The sequence below is a fragment of the Medicago truncatula genome, chromosome 7 (genome assembly GCF_003473485.1).
Source record: "Medicago truncatula cultivar Jemalong A17 chromosome 7, MtrunA17r5.0-ANR, whole genome shotgun sequence".
Lineage (NCBI taxonomy): Eukaryota > Viridiplantae > Streptophyta > Magnoliopsida > Fabales > Fabaceae > Medicago > Medicago truncatula.
Genome location: NC_053048.1, coordinates 6,578,788 through 6,597,759, shown reverse-complemented (window position 1 = coordinate 6,597,759; position 18,972 = coordinate 6,578,788). Strand labels below are relative to the sequence as shown.

Sequence of the window (18,972 nt, the reverse complement as noted above, 5' to 3'; positions counted from 1 at the left end):
TAGCTAGAAGACGGAAAGGAAATTGAGCATTCAGAAAACACTAAAGAAGCCCCATTACAAGATGGAGTTTGACCAAGTCCCCGAAAGATATTCACGTGCTTATTCACTTGTGATAAGTGCCAGAAAGTAGTAATTCAAATGAATATTTAAGACACTTTTGTTACTTGTTTTGCAAGTTACTTAGGGAAAAGTCGAGATATAAGTGTGTATTACTCTCTTACACTTTATCTATCTTACTTTACCCATTTATGCAGGAATTTAACTCAAGACACTAAGCAAAGAAGAAAAACAAAGAAAAAGTACAAAGGGTTACTCGCAATGGCGAGTAGAAGGAGATCAAAGGTGAGTCAAAGGCGAGCAATAGACAGAAAGTACCAGAAACTACTCACACTCAACATGCAAAGGACAGGAGGTGAGTGCACTCACAATGGCGAGTGGAAGGCGAGTCCAAAAGGCGAGCAAGTTCCAGAGAGCACCAGTTTTTACACGCCCTCAACTCGTAATGGCGAATGGAAGGTGAGCAACTCGCAATGGCGAATGCATTTACTCGCGAGGCGAGTTAGGGCGGCTAAAATTCCTTAGAGATGACGTGGCACAAACCCACTGGTGAAGAAACCTCAACTCGCCAAGGCAAATGAAGCTACTTGTGAGGCGAGTTGATGCAGATCATAAAGTTTATAAAAGCTCACTTGATCCATTCATTTCCAACATCTTAGAATCTCATAGACTTTTCTGTATTAGCTTTAGAGAGAGAGATATGGCTTGTTCTTCATAGAGTGAGAGTGATAGAAGGTGGGTTCTTCCTCATTTGTTGAGAAATCACATGTTGTAATGAATCTTCATCTTTCAATTCAATCTTGCAAAGCTTCCATTCTTCATTTTTGGGATTAAAGGTACTTGATCTTAGTTAAACATGTAATCTTTTGATCTTTGTCATATCCCTTGCTCTTAAATTATTCAATCCTTGAAACAGTTTATGATCAAACATAATACAACTGAAATTGTCGTGTCCGGTCTCTAATTTTTCCACCGATCAAACATATCATTAGGTTTGCAACTTCATTCAAGCTAGAATGGGTCTGACAGTGACCCATTAAAATGTTTCTTTTGTTTTGTTTTCATTAGGAAACATTAAAACGTTTAAAAAAATGTTTTTTTTAATAAATTTTTTAAAAGAAATGTTTTATAATACACTTTTCTTTTTATTTGTATAATATATGTTTGCCATTGAAAAAAACTTTTCTTTCTTTTTGGGTTATAATACACTTTTTTTTTTTTTTTTTTTTACAAAAGCAAAATTAACTCATATTATTAAGGGTTAATTAAGTTTTTGGTCCCTATAAATATATGCAGTTTTGTTTTTAGTCCCTATAAAAATAAATCACACTTTTTAGTCCCTACAAAATTTTCTGTTAGTGTTTTTAGTCCCTGTTAAATTAAAATTTGTTTAATTATGCTTAAACTTCTAAATTTGTGAAAGATTTTTTACATACATGTTCATAACATCATAAGACACTCTTTTGTAAATTATTTTAGTTTTTTAACATGTAATGAATTAAATATGAATTTTTTTAAAAGCCAAATTTTCAAGATTATATTAATGAAAGTTAGGACCTAATAATAAAATTTTAAATTACTTTTTTGCGGAGGAACCTTGAATAATATTCTAAGTAAGTATGTGAAAAATATATGTTACAAATTTAAAAGTTTAAGCACAATTAAGCAAATTTTAATTTTACAAGGACTAAAAGTATGTGTTGGTCCCTGTTAAATTGAATTTTTTTTAATTATATTTAAACTTTTATATTTTTAAATGATTTTTAACAGACATGTTAAGAACATTATAATAATCTCTTTTATAAAAAATTAGAACTTTTTAACATGTAATGAATTAAATATAATTTTTTTAAAACGCCAAAAAGTCAAGATAAAACTAACGAAAATTTGGACCTAAAAATAAAATTTTGAGCTAATTTATTGTGGCGGAACCTTTTATAATGTTTTAAACAAGTATGTAAAAAATCATTAAAAAAATTTAAAATTTTAAGCATAATTAAACAAATTTTAATTTAACAGAAACTAAAAACATTAACGGAAAATTTTGTAGGGATTAAAAAGTGTGATTTATTTTTATTGGGATTAAAAACAAAACTGTAGATATTTATAGGGACCAAAAACTTAATTAACCCTATTATTAATAAGGAAATGTTCAATACAGAAATGATAAATCTCGAAAACATGTTGATTAGCCCATGAACCATCTGTCCTAGATAAAGAGTGAGCAAGTATGTTCGCTTGTCAACAAATAAACTTCACGTCAAAGTTGAAATGTATAAATAATTGATTCCTAATAACCGAAAGTAGCATATAAAATTCAAAAACTCTGCTACACTGTGACAATAGAGAATTCACAAGAGTACATGAATCCGACTAAAAAATGACATTGAGCCATCCTTTACTGCTAACAAACCCGATTGTCTCCACCAGGACCATTGCCTCTCCTTCCAAGACAGGCATTTTCATTCTTTTCCACCTTGTTTAAAATATGGAGTTAGTTAAAGTTTAGTTTGTTGGTTAACATTTGTTATTATATGGTTAATTGATTAATGTCTAACAAGCTCCATGTACTTAAAGTTTATGTTTTCTAATGGGAAATCATTATATAATTATGTATTCTTTTGATTATGTCTTTTCTCCTACTAACTCATCGAAAAAAGATAGGTAAGTTTATATTCTATATTCAATTAATTTGTTTATATCTCTATAACCTAAAAATATGTAGTACAAAATTGAAAATAAGAGAGTTGAGTATAATATGTACAAAATCCGTATTATTAAACGTTCAATTGGGTCAAAGTTTGATCTCAAATAATGATAATATAGTTTATTGGGGACTATTATGGGGACCACGGCTGCCCACTTCCTTTAAATTAAACAATTTATGGACGACGCGTACTTCATGTGGTTTTTTCTGATATATCTATCATCTACTTATGAAATATAGACATACAAATGAACCCAATAGGTTTAGCTAGTAGATCACTCCAATAGATGAGAATCATGAGTTAACAACATGCAAAGAGACTAAACACAACTTACCAAATTAACAACAACTACGTTTTAGACATACGAACAACAAAGAGGGGGAGGTGACAAAGAGAGGAGGTTTCGATGCACTGGAGAACGATTCGGATGGACAAGCACAAGAAGTATTAACAACAATTTTACCATGACTGAAAGTACAGGCACAAATAGAAGAAGAAGATGGCGAGAGAAAGGGAACGATGTCTAGCACATCGATCTAACAACACTACCAAAGTAGCGGAGATGGCGGCTTTAGGGAATCTAAGAAACCCTAAGCCGCAAGAGGAAGTGCGCACCAACGACTCTCAAAAAGTCATTGCTGCCTGGGAATAAGATGTGATATTGTTTAGTGAGGGATAAATTTTTTAATTTTGTCATATCCCTTGCTCTTAAATTATTCAGTCCTTGAAACAGTTTATGATCAAACATAATACAACTGAAATTATCGTGTCCAGTCTCTAATTTTTCCACCGATCAAACGTATCATTAGGTTTGCAACTTCATTCAAGCTAGAATGGGTCTGACAGTGACCCATTAAAATGTTTCTTTTGTTTTGTTTTCATTAGGAAACATTAAAACGTTTAAAAAAAATGTTTTTTTTTAATAAATTTTTTAAAAGAAATGTTTTATAATACACTTTTCTTTTTATTTGTATAATATATGTTTGCCATTGAAAAAAAAATTTCTTTCTTTTTGGGTTATAATACACTTTTCTTTTTGTTAAACCACCAACGTCAATATTAGAAATATGGAGTTAGTTTATTTTTTTTATTTTTTTTACAAAAGCAAAATTAACTCATATTATTAATAAGGAAATGTTCAATACAAAAAGGAGAAATCTCGAAAACATGGTGATTAGCCCATGAACCGTCCGTCCTAGATAAAGAGTGAGCAAGTATGTTCGCTTGTCGACAAATAAACTTCACCTCAAAGTTGGAATGTATAGATAATTAGTTCCTAATAACCGAAAGTACGTAGCATATAAAATTCAGAAACTCTGCTACACTGTGACAACAGAGAATTCACAAGAGTACATGAATCCGACTAAAAAATGACATTGTGCCATCCTTTACTGCTAACAAACCCGATTGTCTCCACCAGGACCATTGCCTCTCCTTCCAAGACAGACATTTTCATTCTCTTCCACCTTGTTTAAAATATGGAGTTAGTTAAAGTTTAGTTTGTTGGTTAACATTTGGTATTAGATGGTTAATTGATTAATGTCTAACAAGCTCCATGTACTTAAAGTTTATGTTTTCTAATGGGAAATCATTATATAATTATGCATTCTATATTGAATCAATAGATTTTTCTCTTTTTTAATTAGTTTTGTGAGTCAGACGACATAAGATTGAAAGTTCTTTTGAGTATGTCCTTTCTCCTACTAACTCATCGAAAAAAGATAGGTAACTTTATATTCTATATTCAATTAATTTGTTTATATCTCTATCACCCGCACTAAATGGTAAGAATATAACCTAAAAATATGTAGTACAAAATTGAAAATAAAATTATAAAATAAAGAGAGTTGAGTATAATATGTACAAAATCCGTATTATTAAACGTTCAATTGGGTCAAAGTTTGATCTCAAATAATGATAATCTTGTTTAATTGTGGCATCGCTTCCACTTCCTTTAAATTAAACAATTTATGGACGACGCGTACTTCATGTGGTTTTTTCTCTGTTTTTTCTGATATATCTATCATCTACTTGTGAATGTGAAATATAGACATAATTCATAAGTCATAACAAGAGTTTGTTGCTGCTGTTTTCGAAGGACCTTCTTTTTTGGTATATTCTTTTCTCTTTTTTCAATGAAATTTGGATTATGATCTATACTCTACTAAGTTGTACAATTTATTTTATTGATTTCTATTATATTATTTTTATTTATTTGTTGTTAGATTTGAAAATTATTGGATTGTGAGTGCTGCTGTGAATGATCAGTTTAACTATGATTTATTTTATTGATTTGAAAAACATAGATCTAATTTAAACCAAAACTGTGACAAACACTAAATAATAAATCAAGAAAACCTTTTTCTGTCAACTTCTCTGCTTGTAAGTTGTAACGCCATCACGAAGCTTTGAGGGAGATGAACATAGAAAGAATAAACGTTTTTCTGATAGAAGAAGCTAGGATATTAAATAGAGATAGAGGAAGAAGCTTTGAGAGTAACATTTTCACACAAAACCCACACTATTCTTTTTAAAAGACATTAAATTAAATGGATGTTAAGGTTTGGGAGTAACCTTTTCTTTAAAATTTAGTAAAGCACATATATAATTTAGATATATATATATCATATTATATGCTAAATACAATTATTTGAATCTAGCTTTGGATCTGTGTTTAGGAAAGATATTGATAATGGGTAGAAAAAGAAACGAGGACTGCCGGAAACACGTTACAGAAGTAGAAAATAAGAATAAATGGATATGCAATTATTGTAGTATTGAGTATAGTGGAGGAGCTTCTAGAATTGAAGCACATCTGGGTTTGAATGGCAAAGGCGGAGGCATTAGGCGATGCTCCCATTATCATGAAGGAATTCAGAATAACAAAAATATGGCATCAACTTCAAGTAATCCACCAGAAGCTGTGATTAATAGACTTTATTCAACACAATATCAAGGTAAATGTGAACAACTTTACTATGCATATTCAGCTCATGAATTAACTTGCATATCATACAATAAAAAGTTTATTAAAGAAGTATGTCAATTAATATTCGTTAGTATTGAGGATGTGTAGTTCGCTTGGTTGAACTAAGAGATTAAATGAGATAAAGATTCAAAGTTCTGTCTTTTATAGGAACTCGCTTCAAACATTATATTTTGTCACAACATGCTGGTACATACATGTTTTTGTTGAAATTTAAAAACTGGGAGAATTTCTATCTTTCATTGATAGTGGCTGAAGGTGTTCCACAAGTGATTGGCACTCATACCAGAAGCTCGGTTAACCATCCAAATAATGCTGAAATCATGAATTTATTTCAAGGTGCGGGTTCTAATTCATTGTTTTTGAAAAAAAGAAAAAAGAAATTATTGCAATGAATTGTAAATTTAATACTCCTCTGTTTGAAAATAAATGTCTTTTAAAGTTGTTGCACATATATTAGGGATGAAAAAATGGATGGATTTGATGAATTTTGATTTGGATGGTAATGGATCCTAGATCAAAATGATCAATTAGAAATTCTTTTAAGAATCCAATCAAATATATCCAGTAAACATGAAATTCATCAAATCCATCTACTAAAGCATATTAGTTTTTTTTTTCTCTCATGAATTCATCCCAAAAACATTTATTTTAATAGTTTTAAAAAAATTAATATTAAAAATTAATTTATTTTTAAAATTTATCATTTAAATAATAATGCCTAAGTTTTTATCAAAAAAAAATTAATAATACCTAGCTTTACATTGACTTTTGTAAGTAAAAATACAGAGCTAAATATTGATTTTGTTTTAATTTGTTGTTAAAAAAAGCTACATTGACTTTTTTTTAAAGGTGTTATCTGATATATAAAACCAGTAAACAATTTAAACACTTAAATGATTAAACTTTTATTATGTAACATGACAACACAATGGAGCAGGTGTGAACGTTAGCGGTGGTAACAGAAATGTTTCTGAAAGTGAGAATAATCAATTAAACCAATTGGTTATTGATTTAGAATGTGACGAGTCTCGGGGCAAAAAACGCAAACCAGAAGTTGATGCGTCGTTGGAAGAATTACTTCTTGCTGATGAAAATAAGCCTCTCACTTTGCCGACTGAATTTGTCGGGTCGAAATTAGATGAAAATATCCATGAAGTGTTGAAACTCCTTGCTGATGATAAAGTCTTTGTCATTGGCATATATGGAATGGGAGGAGTGGGAAAAACTTTACTTGCAACTCTCGTGGAAAATGAAGTAAAAAGGAAAGCAACTTTTAAGCATGTGTTTTGGGTCACTGTTTCTCACAATTACAGCATCTCAAAATTGCAACATGATATTGCAAAAAGAATAGGTGTGAAGCTTGATGAAGATGATGAAAGAATTAGAGCAGAAAATTTGTCTTTGGCATTGAAGAAAAAGGGAAAATCAGTTCTTATTTTGGATGATGTTTGGAAATATATTGATTTGCAGAAGTTGGGAATTCATCCAGAAGTAAATGGCATTAAAGTGATTTTGACAACTCGTTTGGAACATGTATGTTACCAGATGGATTGCCACCCATATGCTATAATACAAATGTTTCCTCTTAGTTGTTACTACAAAGAATATGGATCTGAAGGTAGTGATGAACAGTGTTTTCATCCAGACGAGTTTACGAGTTAACACTCAATTTGTGGAACAGTGTTTTCAACCCATAATTTTCCTATACGTAATGTAAAGCCAAACAAGCTTTATTATTATATTTGATTTTATATGATAATGATAAATTATAATTATATTGCATTTCAAAATTAAAATAATCACCATAATATGACATGATGGGGCGTTGAATTTGGTTGTAGTAATAAAATATCCCAATCACCGCCACTCAGCCATACATGTGATATACTATGGTCATTAACTACTTTTAACGAAGTGATTGAACTTAAGTGATTAATGATTTTTGATAATAAAAATGAATGACTTTAACATTATAATTATCTTATCACCTGTTTTTTGAAGATAGCTTTGAAAGTAAAATTCTTAGGTGCTCCTTAAAAAAGGTAAATTTCTTAGGTGATAGTTTTGCCTGTGATAGAGACTAATTTTTAAAAAGAAAAAAAACAACTTTACAAGTCTCAAGTATCCACTTACAAGATAACTTTGTTCTATAGAAGGGTTTAAAACGTATTAAACCGCAAAAGCGCGTCATCTTTTATATGTAATAAAAATGAGTCTCTAAGATATGTAGACAAGGAAATAAGATATTGCACCGTTTGACTTATATATATTCCACCATTTGAGTTACACATATATACATGGCTAATATTAGGGTAGTCCTACATTGTTACATATACAGTAATTATTAGATATGATGTAAAATATTTTGTAATGAAAAACATTAGATATGATTTAAAAAGAGAAATGTTAATAAGTTCTTTTAGAAAAATGCTAACAAATGATAAAAAGTTTAAAATGAAAATTTTATTTTAGAATTTATGTATTCAACAAATAGAAAACATAAAAAAAAAAAAAAAAAATTTATACATGAAAATAACAATTGTTTTCATTTTTAAAATATAAAGTATGAAATAAAAAAGTATATTGGTGGAAAAGAATGGATATAAATGTCTGTTAAAAAAGAAGGATACAAATGAAAACAAAATTATTCTTTTTCCAACACAATTTCCTATCTCCTCTCTGATGAATGTTCTAAAATTATAAGCCAATCCGGATGCGAACAACTTTTTCACGAATCTACATGAAATTGTGATTGATTATTTTTAGAAGTAACATTAATGCTTCTAATTGACCAAAAAAAAAAAAAAACATTAATGCTTCTAATATTCTTCCAAGTTCCATCTAACTTCTAAGATAAAAATGCTTCTATTATCTACTACATAGTGCTCATCGCCATCCCACTCTCAATTTTTAGGCCAAATACCTCCTAGTGTTGTTTAAAGTTTACACTTAGTTATAAATATTTACTTGCATACTTTGAGATCAATGATAACCTATGCATAATCATGCTTCTTAATTGGACAAATATGCCGATCTTCACAACTTTAGTAAACAAATCATCTAGTTGTCCCTTAGTTGGACAGTGTATGATCTTAAGCATTTCTTCATTCACTTGTTCTCTGGTGAAGTGAAATCTTCTCTCAATGTGTTTGCTTCTTCCATGAAGCATTAGATTCTTAGCTAAATCTATGCAGATTTTTTTATCAATGAGAAATGCAATAGGCTTGCAAACTTCTATCTTCATTTCTTTCAACCCATAATCCAAAGTTATCTTGATGTATATCATAACCCTTTTTGTTACAAGTAGATGAGAGCTTCTAGGTTAACTCATAAACCCACTGATCATGGAACACTCTAAACTCCGAAAGCAATAATCATTCAATAATTCAAGAGATTTAGATTCTATGTTTACATTTTTTCAAATCATACACAACTTGGTTTCCATAAAAATTTACAACGGAAAACAATCAACATTTATAAAATCTCATCACTGAGTAATAATCTTAAAAAAAAAAAAAAACAAGAGTAATCAATCTCAATATGCTATGTGTCACTCCACATAAATACATCACCATGATACAATTATCTTCATCATATAATTAACATAAGTCATCAAAGGTATCAAAAGACAAGGTTATAAGACCGTACATCAGAGCCCATTTAGACTCTAAGCAAAAATAAATAAACGAGGAAGCATCCAAGCTAACCCTCAAGCATCAAAGAAAAGCAATCACTTCAATCCTGCAAATCACCTACACCATTCAAAGAAATGACGCGGTGGTCAACCGAACGACCACTGGGGTTTAGATTATATTCCACAAATAATATATAATCAGGTGAAAGTAAAACAACATATTTATTTTCAAATGATCAATAAACAATTAATCAAATCATTCACAAAGAATTGCACATCGACATTAATCATCGAGCATACAAGCATAATAAAACATGTACAAATTCACCCCTTTCACATGTTCATACGCATTCACTAAATTTCACCAATGTATATAATCATCAATTCACAAAGTCGAGTATGACAAGTTTCACCAATTATCAAATGCATGCAATGTTCTAGACTCTTCTAGATGCATATGGTACCAAATCGATTCCGAGAATCTGCGAACGTAATAAACACCTACAATTACGTTCTTCACCATAACCAACATCATTCTTTACGGAAAGTGTTCTTCACCATAGACTCGATATGACTATGAATGCATGAACCCTCAAGTAAAGACTTGACAATGCACAAATAACCAATTCCATATTATACAATTTACACTATCGTATAGTATCTTCACCACCAAATTTACCAAATACATTATCAAGTATTTACATCTAAACAATCAGCAAGTCATAATTTAACAAGAGTCAACTTCAAATCATCACCGGATATTAATTTTTTACATTTCTTTTCATTCAACTATTCTATTACTGTTTGCTTTACTTTTATTGGGGTTCACGGCTGCCCACTTCCTTTAAACTAAAAATCTATTGATGCGTTGACTAGAGAGCCTTAATACTTCATCTGTTTCTTTGCTCTGTTTTTTCTGATATTAAAATACTTCAGAAAACTTAGAGAGAATAACAAGAGTTTGTAGCTTCTGTTTTGGAAAGGACTCCTTTTTTGGTAATTTTTTGGTAGAGGAAAACATGAGCATTGCTGGAAACACGTTACAGAAGTAGAAAATGGTCGTAAATGGATATGCAAATATTGTAATGATAAGTTTAGTGGAGGAGCTTCAAGAATTGAAGCACATCTGGGGTTGAATGGCAAAGGTGGAGGCATTAGGCGATGCTCCAATTATCCTCCTGTGGCTGGTAAAGAAGGAGTTCACAACAATATGGCATCCACTTCAAGTAATCCACCATCGGAAGTTGCGGTTAATAGACTTTATTCAACACAATATCGAGGTAAATGATAATCTGTTTTTACCATTATTTGGCTTCTATACATATTCAGTTAGGAATTAGTTAGTCTATTGAGTTGTATAAATAAGATAATCATGTACACAACTTACTATCGTTTTCAATCTAATTCAATATGTAATTGTTTTCAATCTAATCCATGATTCTTTGTAGAACATGGTGCTACATGTTTTTGTCGAAATTTAAAAATTGTGACAATTTCTATCTTTCATTGATAGTGGCTGAAGGTATTCCCGAGATGATTTGCGCTCCTACCAGCAGCTCAGTGAACCATCAAAATAATGCCGAAATCATGAATTTATCTGAAGGTACATGTTCTATATTCATTATTTTTGAAAAAAACAATTATTGCAATGAAGTGCACTTCTACTACTCCTCTATTTTAAAATAACTGTGGTCCAAAATTATTGTACATAGATTAAGAATGATGAAATGAATGGATTTGATGAATTTAGATTTAAATGGTAATCCATTAACAATTCACTACAAATTATTTTAAAAAAAATCCAATCAAACATGAAATTCATCAAATCCATCTTTCTGTGATGAATTTAGCCCAAAAACAGATTTATTTGTATAGTTTTGAAAAACAAAATAATTAATTTTTTTTAATTTATCGATCAAATATTAAGACCTAGGTTTTTATCGATTAAACACTTAAATGATTAAGCTTTTATTATGTAACATGACAAACACAATGGAGCAGGTGTGAACGGTAGCGATGGTAACAGAAGTGTTTCCGAAAGTGAGATTGATCAAATAAAACAAATGGTTCTTGATTTAGAATGTGAGGAAAATGATATTGCAAAGCAACAGCAATCGTTGGAATCTCGGGGCAAAAAGCGCAATCGAGAAGTTGATGTATGGCTGAGAAAATTACAAGATATGAAAGGAAACCTCTCAAATGACACTTATGATGTAAGTGAATTAAAAGAAAATTTAAAAAGGCACAAGGAAGAGAAACCTCTCACTCTATCGACTGAATTTGTTGGGAAACAATTAGACTTACATATCAAGAGAGTGTCTAAACTTCTAGAGGATGATAAAGTGTTTGTTGTTGGCATATGTGGAATGGGAGGAGTGGGAAAAACTATACTTGCAACTCTTGTGGAGAATGAAGTAAAAAGGAAAGCAAGTTTTAAGGATGTGTTTTGGGTCACTGTTTCTCACAATTATAGCATCTCAAAACTGCAAAATGATATAGCAAAAAGAATAGGTGTGAAGCTTGATGAAGACGATGAAAGAATTAGAGCAGAAAATTTGTCTCTGGCATTGGAGAAAAAGGGAAAATCAATTCTTATTTTGGATGATGTTTGGAATTATATTGATTTGCAGAAGGTGGGAATTCATCAAAAAGTGAATGGCATTAAAGTGATTTTGACAACTCGGTTGAAACATGTATGTCACCAGATGGATTGTCAAACAAATGGTATAATACAAATTTTTCCTCTTGGTTGCCTCAAAGAAGTTGAATCTGAATCTGAAGTTGATGAAGATGAAGATGATGAAGATTGGGAGTTGTTTATGCTAAAACTTGGACATGATGAAACACCTAGGACACTTCCACATGAAATAGAAGAGATTGCGAGATGCATTGTAGAGAGATTTAAGGGTTTACCACTTGGAATCAACGTGATGGCTAGAGCTATGGATGGGGTTGATGATATTCATCAATGGAAACATGCATTAAGCAGACTTCAAAAATTGGAAATGAGGCAAGTGGTGGAAGAAGTCTTTAAAGTATTAAAGTGTAGCTATGATAATTTGATGGAAAAAGACTTGCAAAACTGTTTTTTGTATTGCGCATTATTTTCTATTGATGATGAGGGTTGGAAGATTAACAAAGATGAGTTCATCATGAAGCTAGTTGACAATGGACAGATAAATGAGAATATGTCTTTGGAAGAAATATTTGATGAAGGGAATACCATATTGAATAAGCTTGAATCCCATTCTTTGATTAGTTCTACTAATAATTCTTCGGTATACACACATCCCTTAGTGAGAAACATGGCCTGTTATATCTTGAAAGAGTGTCAAAGGAATGTTATAGTAAAGTTGAATAAGAGATTGACCGAGATACCTCTCTCACACAGATGGGCAACTGATTTAGAGTTGGTTCATATGCGGGATTATGACATAGAAGAAATCCCAGAAGGCATGTCACCTAATTGTCCGAAGTTGTTAGCCTTGATTTTAAATGAATTGTCCATTAGTCGTGTTCCAGAGAGTTTTTTTATCTATATGAATAATCTATCAATACTGGATTTATCATATAATGAAGACCTAGAATCTTTGCCAGACTCCATCACTAAGTTGAGGTCTCTTGTTTCTTTAATACTAAAAGAATGTGATTCACTGAAACATGTGCCCTCATTGGGAGAATTACAGACATTGTCAAGATTGGTCATTTCAAACACTTCTATTGGAGAAGTTCAAGGCTTGGAAAAACTAATAAAATTGAAGTGGCTTGATCTATCATGCAATAAGAGTTTGAATTTGGAATTAGGGTCTTTGTCCAATTTGACCAAAATGCAATATCTTGATCTTCGAAATACCTGTGCTATGATGGCAGTATAAGATGTTCAAGGAATGAATATGCTGGAATGTTTTGGAGGCACCTTTGACTGCAAAGATTACGACCGTTATAGGAAAACAAAGCTTGAGCTCAAAGCATATCATCTCACTTTCGCAAATGTATGTGGTCAAGAAATAAGGATGGATGATTATGTTGATTTGAAAAAATTTGACAGTGATCCTAGCACCAAGACAATACAATTTGGAGATTGTAAAAATTTGGGCCACAAACTGCCTAAAGACCTTACATGTCTGCATATACTTAAAAATATTCACTGGGTTCGCTTATGTGATGCTCTGTCACTTAACGATTCTTTGAAGATGATTGACATTATCAGTTGCCGACAACTTGAGAGCTTGTTTTGTTCATCCGGTTCTTGTTCCTTTTGCACCAATATTCACAAGCTGGAAGTTTTGGAACTTCAAAGATTGGAAAGTTTAACTGTTGTCTATAAAGTTGTTGACCAATCTTTGTCATGGAGTGGCATATTCTCTTGCTTGAAATATTTTATCATTTCTAAATGTAATCTGATAGAGACCTTGCTGACACCACCATTAGTTCAAGGACTTCGAAATCTGGAGGAAATATCCGTATCTCATTGTAAATCAATGAAAGAGATATTTTCAGTGAGCAATTGTGATGAAGAAGACAGTACTTCAAGCATTGCACTTCCCAAGTTGACCAAATTGTTGTTGTGGGATTTGCCACAATTGAAGATCGTGTGCAAAGGCAGGATACACTATGGAACTTCACCACCGAAACTGGTTATTAACCTATGTCCGAGATTAGATAAACATCCTACAATTTGAAACTGATTCTTTTTTTTCTTAATGCTTATCTACATTTTGAAGTTCAATTTGTAAAAAATAATATCAAACTACTTACCTATCAATGGTACAAGTTGTATTCAGTTCGAGCAAGAATGCGTTTATGTGTTGGGATACTCTCTAACTAGTCTAATTTTATTTTTTTATTCAGCCATGTTGTTATGTTGTTCTGAAGCTTTTCTGCCAACACTTATATGTAGTGTAATGTTTTACTGCATATGCAGAGACTATCAACACTTTATTGCTTTAGAAAGCCTCCAGCACTAGATAGCTGCAAGAAATGTTTACTATCAACACTTATTATCTCTATATTAGTTACTTGAATTGCGAAGAAATGTATCAACACTTTATTGCGAAGAAATGTTGACTATCAAAGCCCTTCCCCTTCAAATGTCTTGCAAGAAATGTTGACTATCAACACTATATTGCTTGTTCAATTTAACAACTATCCATTCTTGCAAGACACTGATTTTGGGTTTGCGAAATTAGCATTATTGGTACTCTTCAATTTGAATGTTTTACATGTGGTCAACTTTACAACCACTTACAACTAAATTATAATAAATCTTTTTTTTTTTTGGTACAAGAGAGGGCCGAAGCCCAAAAGAGAAAACTAAACAATTACACGAACATTTCTAGGCATACAAGCACCAGAGATGTCATCAAAGAGGAGACTATTGAGCTCACTAGGAGGGGTCTCCAAAATAGTAAAATTCCATGAATCCATGGTAAGGCTAAAGTTGGCAAGCCAATCAGCACTTCTGTTGCCTTCTCTCAAAGTGTGATGAACCTGAATCCGCCAATTACGATTCAAAATATTTTGAATACGCCGAATGAGCACAAGGATTGTCCCATTCATCTTGCAATTATTTGTTATCATGTCAATAAGCAATTTTGAATCACTTTCAACGCAAAGCTGAGAAATACCGTCCCTCCAAGCCAACTCTAGACCAAGGTACATACCCCACATCTCTGCATGAAGAGCATCACACACGCCAATCTTGCGGACAAAACCTTTGATCCATCTACCATTAGCATCCCGAAGTAAACCTCCACAACCCGAGCGATCTCCATTCTCTTTGCAAGCTCCATCACAATTGAGTTTGATCCATCCCTCTTGAGGATATTTCCAGCCAATATAAATTGTTTCAGTGTGTCGAAGATCCATTTGAAAATGATTAAGTGTACAATCTTCAATATCACTAGTAAACTTTTGGATGATACTTGTGGGATTCTCTGGTCTCTGGAAATTTTCCTCGAAGACTGTCTTGTTCCGCCATTTCCAAATATACCAGCAAGTAGACATGAAAGTTGTCTTCCACTTAGAGTTGAGATCTCTGTTTTGACGCTTATCGAGGTTTGTAAAAACCCAATCCCTGCAATCAAAGGAAAAAAAGTCAGTTATACAATTTGAAGGTATAAGTCTGATCCATACCTCGGTTGCATAAGTGCAGTCTCTGAGTACATGAAGAGTAGTCTCATCCTCACTCCCACAAGAAGGACAAATTGGGGATATGCCAACACCCCATCTACTTCGACGGTAATTAGTTAAAATGCGATCATGAGCAACCAACCAAATGAAGGTTTGAATACGTTGCGGACCCTTCCAATTCCACAAACTTTTCCAATCCCCTCCGGTATTAGCATGATTTCCGTCTTTCATGTCGTAAGCACTTTTGACTGAGAATTGTCGCGTACTCGTGCCTCCCCAACCAATAATGTCATTTATTGAGCAAAATCAATAAATAATGAATCTCTTATACAATCCTATAGCGACAAAATCAAGTTCATTTATTGAGCAAAAATAAGGGTGTGTTTTTTTTAAATTATATTTGTAGATTCAATAAAATCATAAAAATGCATATGCTTATGTTTCTTACAAGTATATTAAATTATTATCATTTTGTGATGAATTGTTAACGGGAACCAGACAAAGGTATGAGAAGTTTAGGGAAAGCAAAAGAGACTTAAGCAAAAGAGACAAAGGTAATTTTGTAATCCCGTTATTTTAGCCTATTCTAATTGATTTCATTATTATAACTAGTTTAATCTTGACACACCGTCATTGTAAAACTTTTAATGCTAACAACAAATTACACCCAACCATGAGAATGTCCTCACAACTCAAAATCAAAAAGATTTACGCACACTCACATAAAATTAAAAAATTAAAACAAAATTAAATCAATCACATCAATTAATATCATTTAATTTTTTTTCTATGTTTTGTGAGTGTGTCTAAATCATTTTGATTTGGGGTTGTATTCATCTCAGACTTCCTCTCCAACCATATTAGTGTTAGGAAACTATGCAAAATTTCTCTAATAAGACCGGTGAAAGTGAAATAAAGGCTAACACACCTAATTGATAATAGCGTTTGGCCATTTATGCCTAATCTCTGGGCCGCTACAAACCTTTTTTTGAGGTGTCTAAAATTCAAACTTCAAACTATATACTATACATTATTTCTACTAATTGAATTAAGCTCACAAAGACATATACATGTGTTTTTAAACACCCGTAAACTATCTCTACCCCAACTCAATTTCACCAAAAAATATGCATTCTTCCGAATACAAGTCTTTATTTATGCGAGAAATAAGATAATATAAACTTAACAATCCTTTACCAATTATTGTTGCAAGTTGAATGTGAAGTCAGCATGTATCACATTTCTTTTCTTCAAAATCGGCACCGAACTATAACATAACTTTATTATTTAATTGAAGAAAAAATAATCACCCTTACATTTATTTAATGCACGGTGTGAAAGTAGGCCAATAATTTAAAATAGCTTTCTGCTTTTCACTTTTACTTTGGTTGGACAATATCCACATGCAATGGGTCCTAGTGTTTAAAGTTAAAAGTAAAGGTTGACAAATGCATGAACTTTTTTTTTTTTTTTTAAGGAAACATATGCATGAACCATTTTGTTTATAAAATTAAATAATGCATGTCGCATTTTTTTGTTTTTGTTTTTGAGAAACTGCATGTAGCATATTTATTCATTTGAAGTTTTGAGAGGTTATTCATTTGAAGTCTTCTATACAAAGTCTTCGGTTTTGTCATTTTTTTGGTCTATTTTCGTTTTAATTTTTCATATATGTTCCATTTTGGAAAAAACATATTTTCCTTTTCTTCTTCAAAATTACTATTTTTTATTTTAATCAAGTTGTTTAATTACTAATCCTCCGTTCCAAATTATATGATATTTTGGACATTTCACGTATTAAAAAAATTTAATTAGTTTTGTGTCGTAAAGATATATTATGAGTTGCTTTAAAAAAGTGTCCTTAATAAATTATGTGAAAAAGATAAACGAAAGAATTGAAAGAAAATAAAGTAATAAATAGTTAAAGATATAATAAGAAAAGTAACATTCATATTTCATTGGTATTGATATTGAAAAATGACATATAATTTATGACAATTTTTTTTCTTTTCAAAATGATATAATTGAAGACGGAGTGTATAATTTTACTAAAGAATTTGAACTTCTACAATTACATCGTCTCTATTAAATGAGTTGGGCTCACGTGAACAAAATTAATCTACCTATGACATATTTAATAATAAACTGAGATATATAAATGAATCTAATAGAACAATTACGTGTACAAAATACTAGCAGTGATAAATGATCGAGGAGGTGAGGTGATATGCAAGTTCTACGAATATTAAACTATTCATTGTTTGTGTTTAATTTTTTTTTTTATGTTATATGAAAAAAAAAAAAAAAAAAAGCAAATGACATCACAAAACTAACAAAACAATACATCATCGAATTCAAGATGATCACGAGGAAGCCTACAATGAGTTGGATCATTAGATTTGTCTAAGAGAAACCCTATAAATGAGATTGACACTGCATTTTCATTCAAAATCTTAAGACATTAAGTATATTGGACATCTCACTTATATGTTGCTTAATATTTACTCTTGCATCAAATGTAAAAGGTTAACTCACTACACAAGTCACATTAACTTCTTCTCTATAAGTGTGAGAATCTTGGTGTCTATGATTTGACGAAATAGCCAAATAAGGTTGAAGACACAACCCGGTAAAAAAGATGGGTTGGGGACGCTTTTATTAAGGGGCGTTTTTATTCATTTTCTTCATGTATAGAGGGGTACTTTTAAGAGACACAAATGAGATTGACACCACATTTTTTATCCAAAATCTTTAGACACATATGTTGTACTTGCAAAAAGTACAATAAGAGATTATAGGGTTATGAATCGTATATTAGGGTTTTAGACTGATTATTGGATACCTTGAGAATGATCTCCAGAGTAGTATTTATAGCCTGCTATGGGCTTGGGTTACTGTTGCTTGGCTTCCAACCAATAGGGATATTTAGGTATTTTAGGCGGTTTCTAGAAGCTCTTGGAGGCTAAGGAAGGCGGCATCCTTCAGGAGGACGCGCCTAAACCCAATAACCCTTCTGGAGGGCCTCTGGGCCCTTTCGGAGGGCGTTTAAGTCCTTCTAGAGGGCTTCTAAGCCTTAAAGAATATTATGAAGGTCTGGACCCCCAAGCACAAGTCTTGGAACAAGCGTGGTGCTTATTTGTCTTATGAGGTCTTTCGGATACGTCGCCCTATTGGGCGATGTCTTTCTCATTCTGACACCTTTCTATCTAACGGTTCATGTTTCGTGACCTTTCATTTACTGGCTTGTTTCGCCGTCAATATCTTTCTCCTTGTTTTAAGACTGTTTTATCGGTATGTTCTAGTGCCCACATGTTTCCATACCGACGTTCCTTCAGTCGGAAATTCATTTTTAACTTCGAATTGGTACAAATGACTTGTTTTGAACAAGGCGTTCATAGTGCAAAGGCCTTTGTTGGCTATTTTTAAACAAATGAGTTATAGGTAACACATAA

General features: G+C 31.8%; 2 protein-coding genes across 3 annotated transcripts; both read left to right on the top strand.

Moving 5' to 3' along the window:
- Positions 1-4,766: 4,766 nt before the first annotated feature.
- On the top strand, positions 4,767-7,493 carry LOC120576885 (probable disease resistance protein At4g14610). The gene is made up of 4 exons (XM_039827486.1): positions 4,767-4,877; positions 5,444-5,722; positions 6,001-6,090; positions 6,692-7,493. Exons 2-4 carry the CDS (start codon positions 5,458-5,460, stop codon positions 7,414-7,416), a joined length of 1,080 nt encoding a protein of 359 aa, XP_039683420.1. The 5' UTR covers positions 4,767-4,877; positions 5,444-5,457; the 3' UTR covers positions 7,417-7,493.
- A 2,756-nt stretch (positions 7,494-10,249) lies between these two features.
- LOC120576832 (disease resistance protein UNI) lies at positions 10,250-13,750 on the top strand. 2 transcript variants are annotated; one of them, XM_039827366.1, is made up of 4 exons: positions 10,250-10,668; positions 10,902-10,991; positions 11,390-11,424; positions 11,476-13,749. In XM_039827366.1, exons 1-4 carry the CDS (start codon positions 10,599-10,601, stop codon positions 13,261-13,263), a joined length of 1,983 nt encoding a protein of 660 aa, XP_039683300.1. In that variant the 5' UTR covers positions 10,250-10,598; the 3' UTR covers positions 13,264-13,749. The 2 variants fall into 2 exon arrangements, with proteins under 2 accessions (XP_039683300.1, XP_039683299.1); XM_039827365.1 differs by having other exon boundaries at positions 11,390-13,750.
- The last annotated feature ends 5,222 nt before the right edge of the window (positions 13,751-18,972 follow it).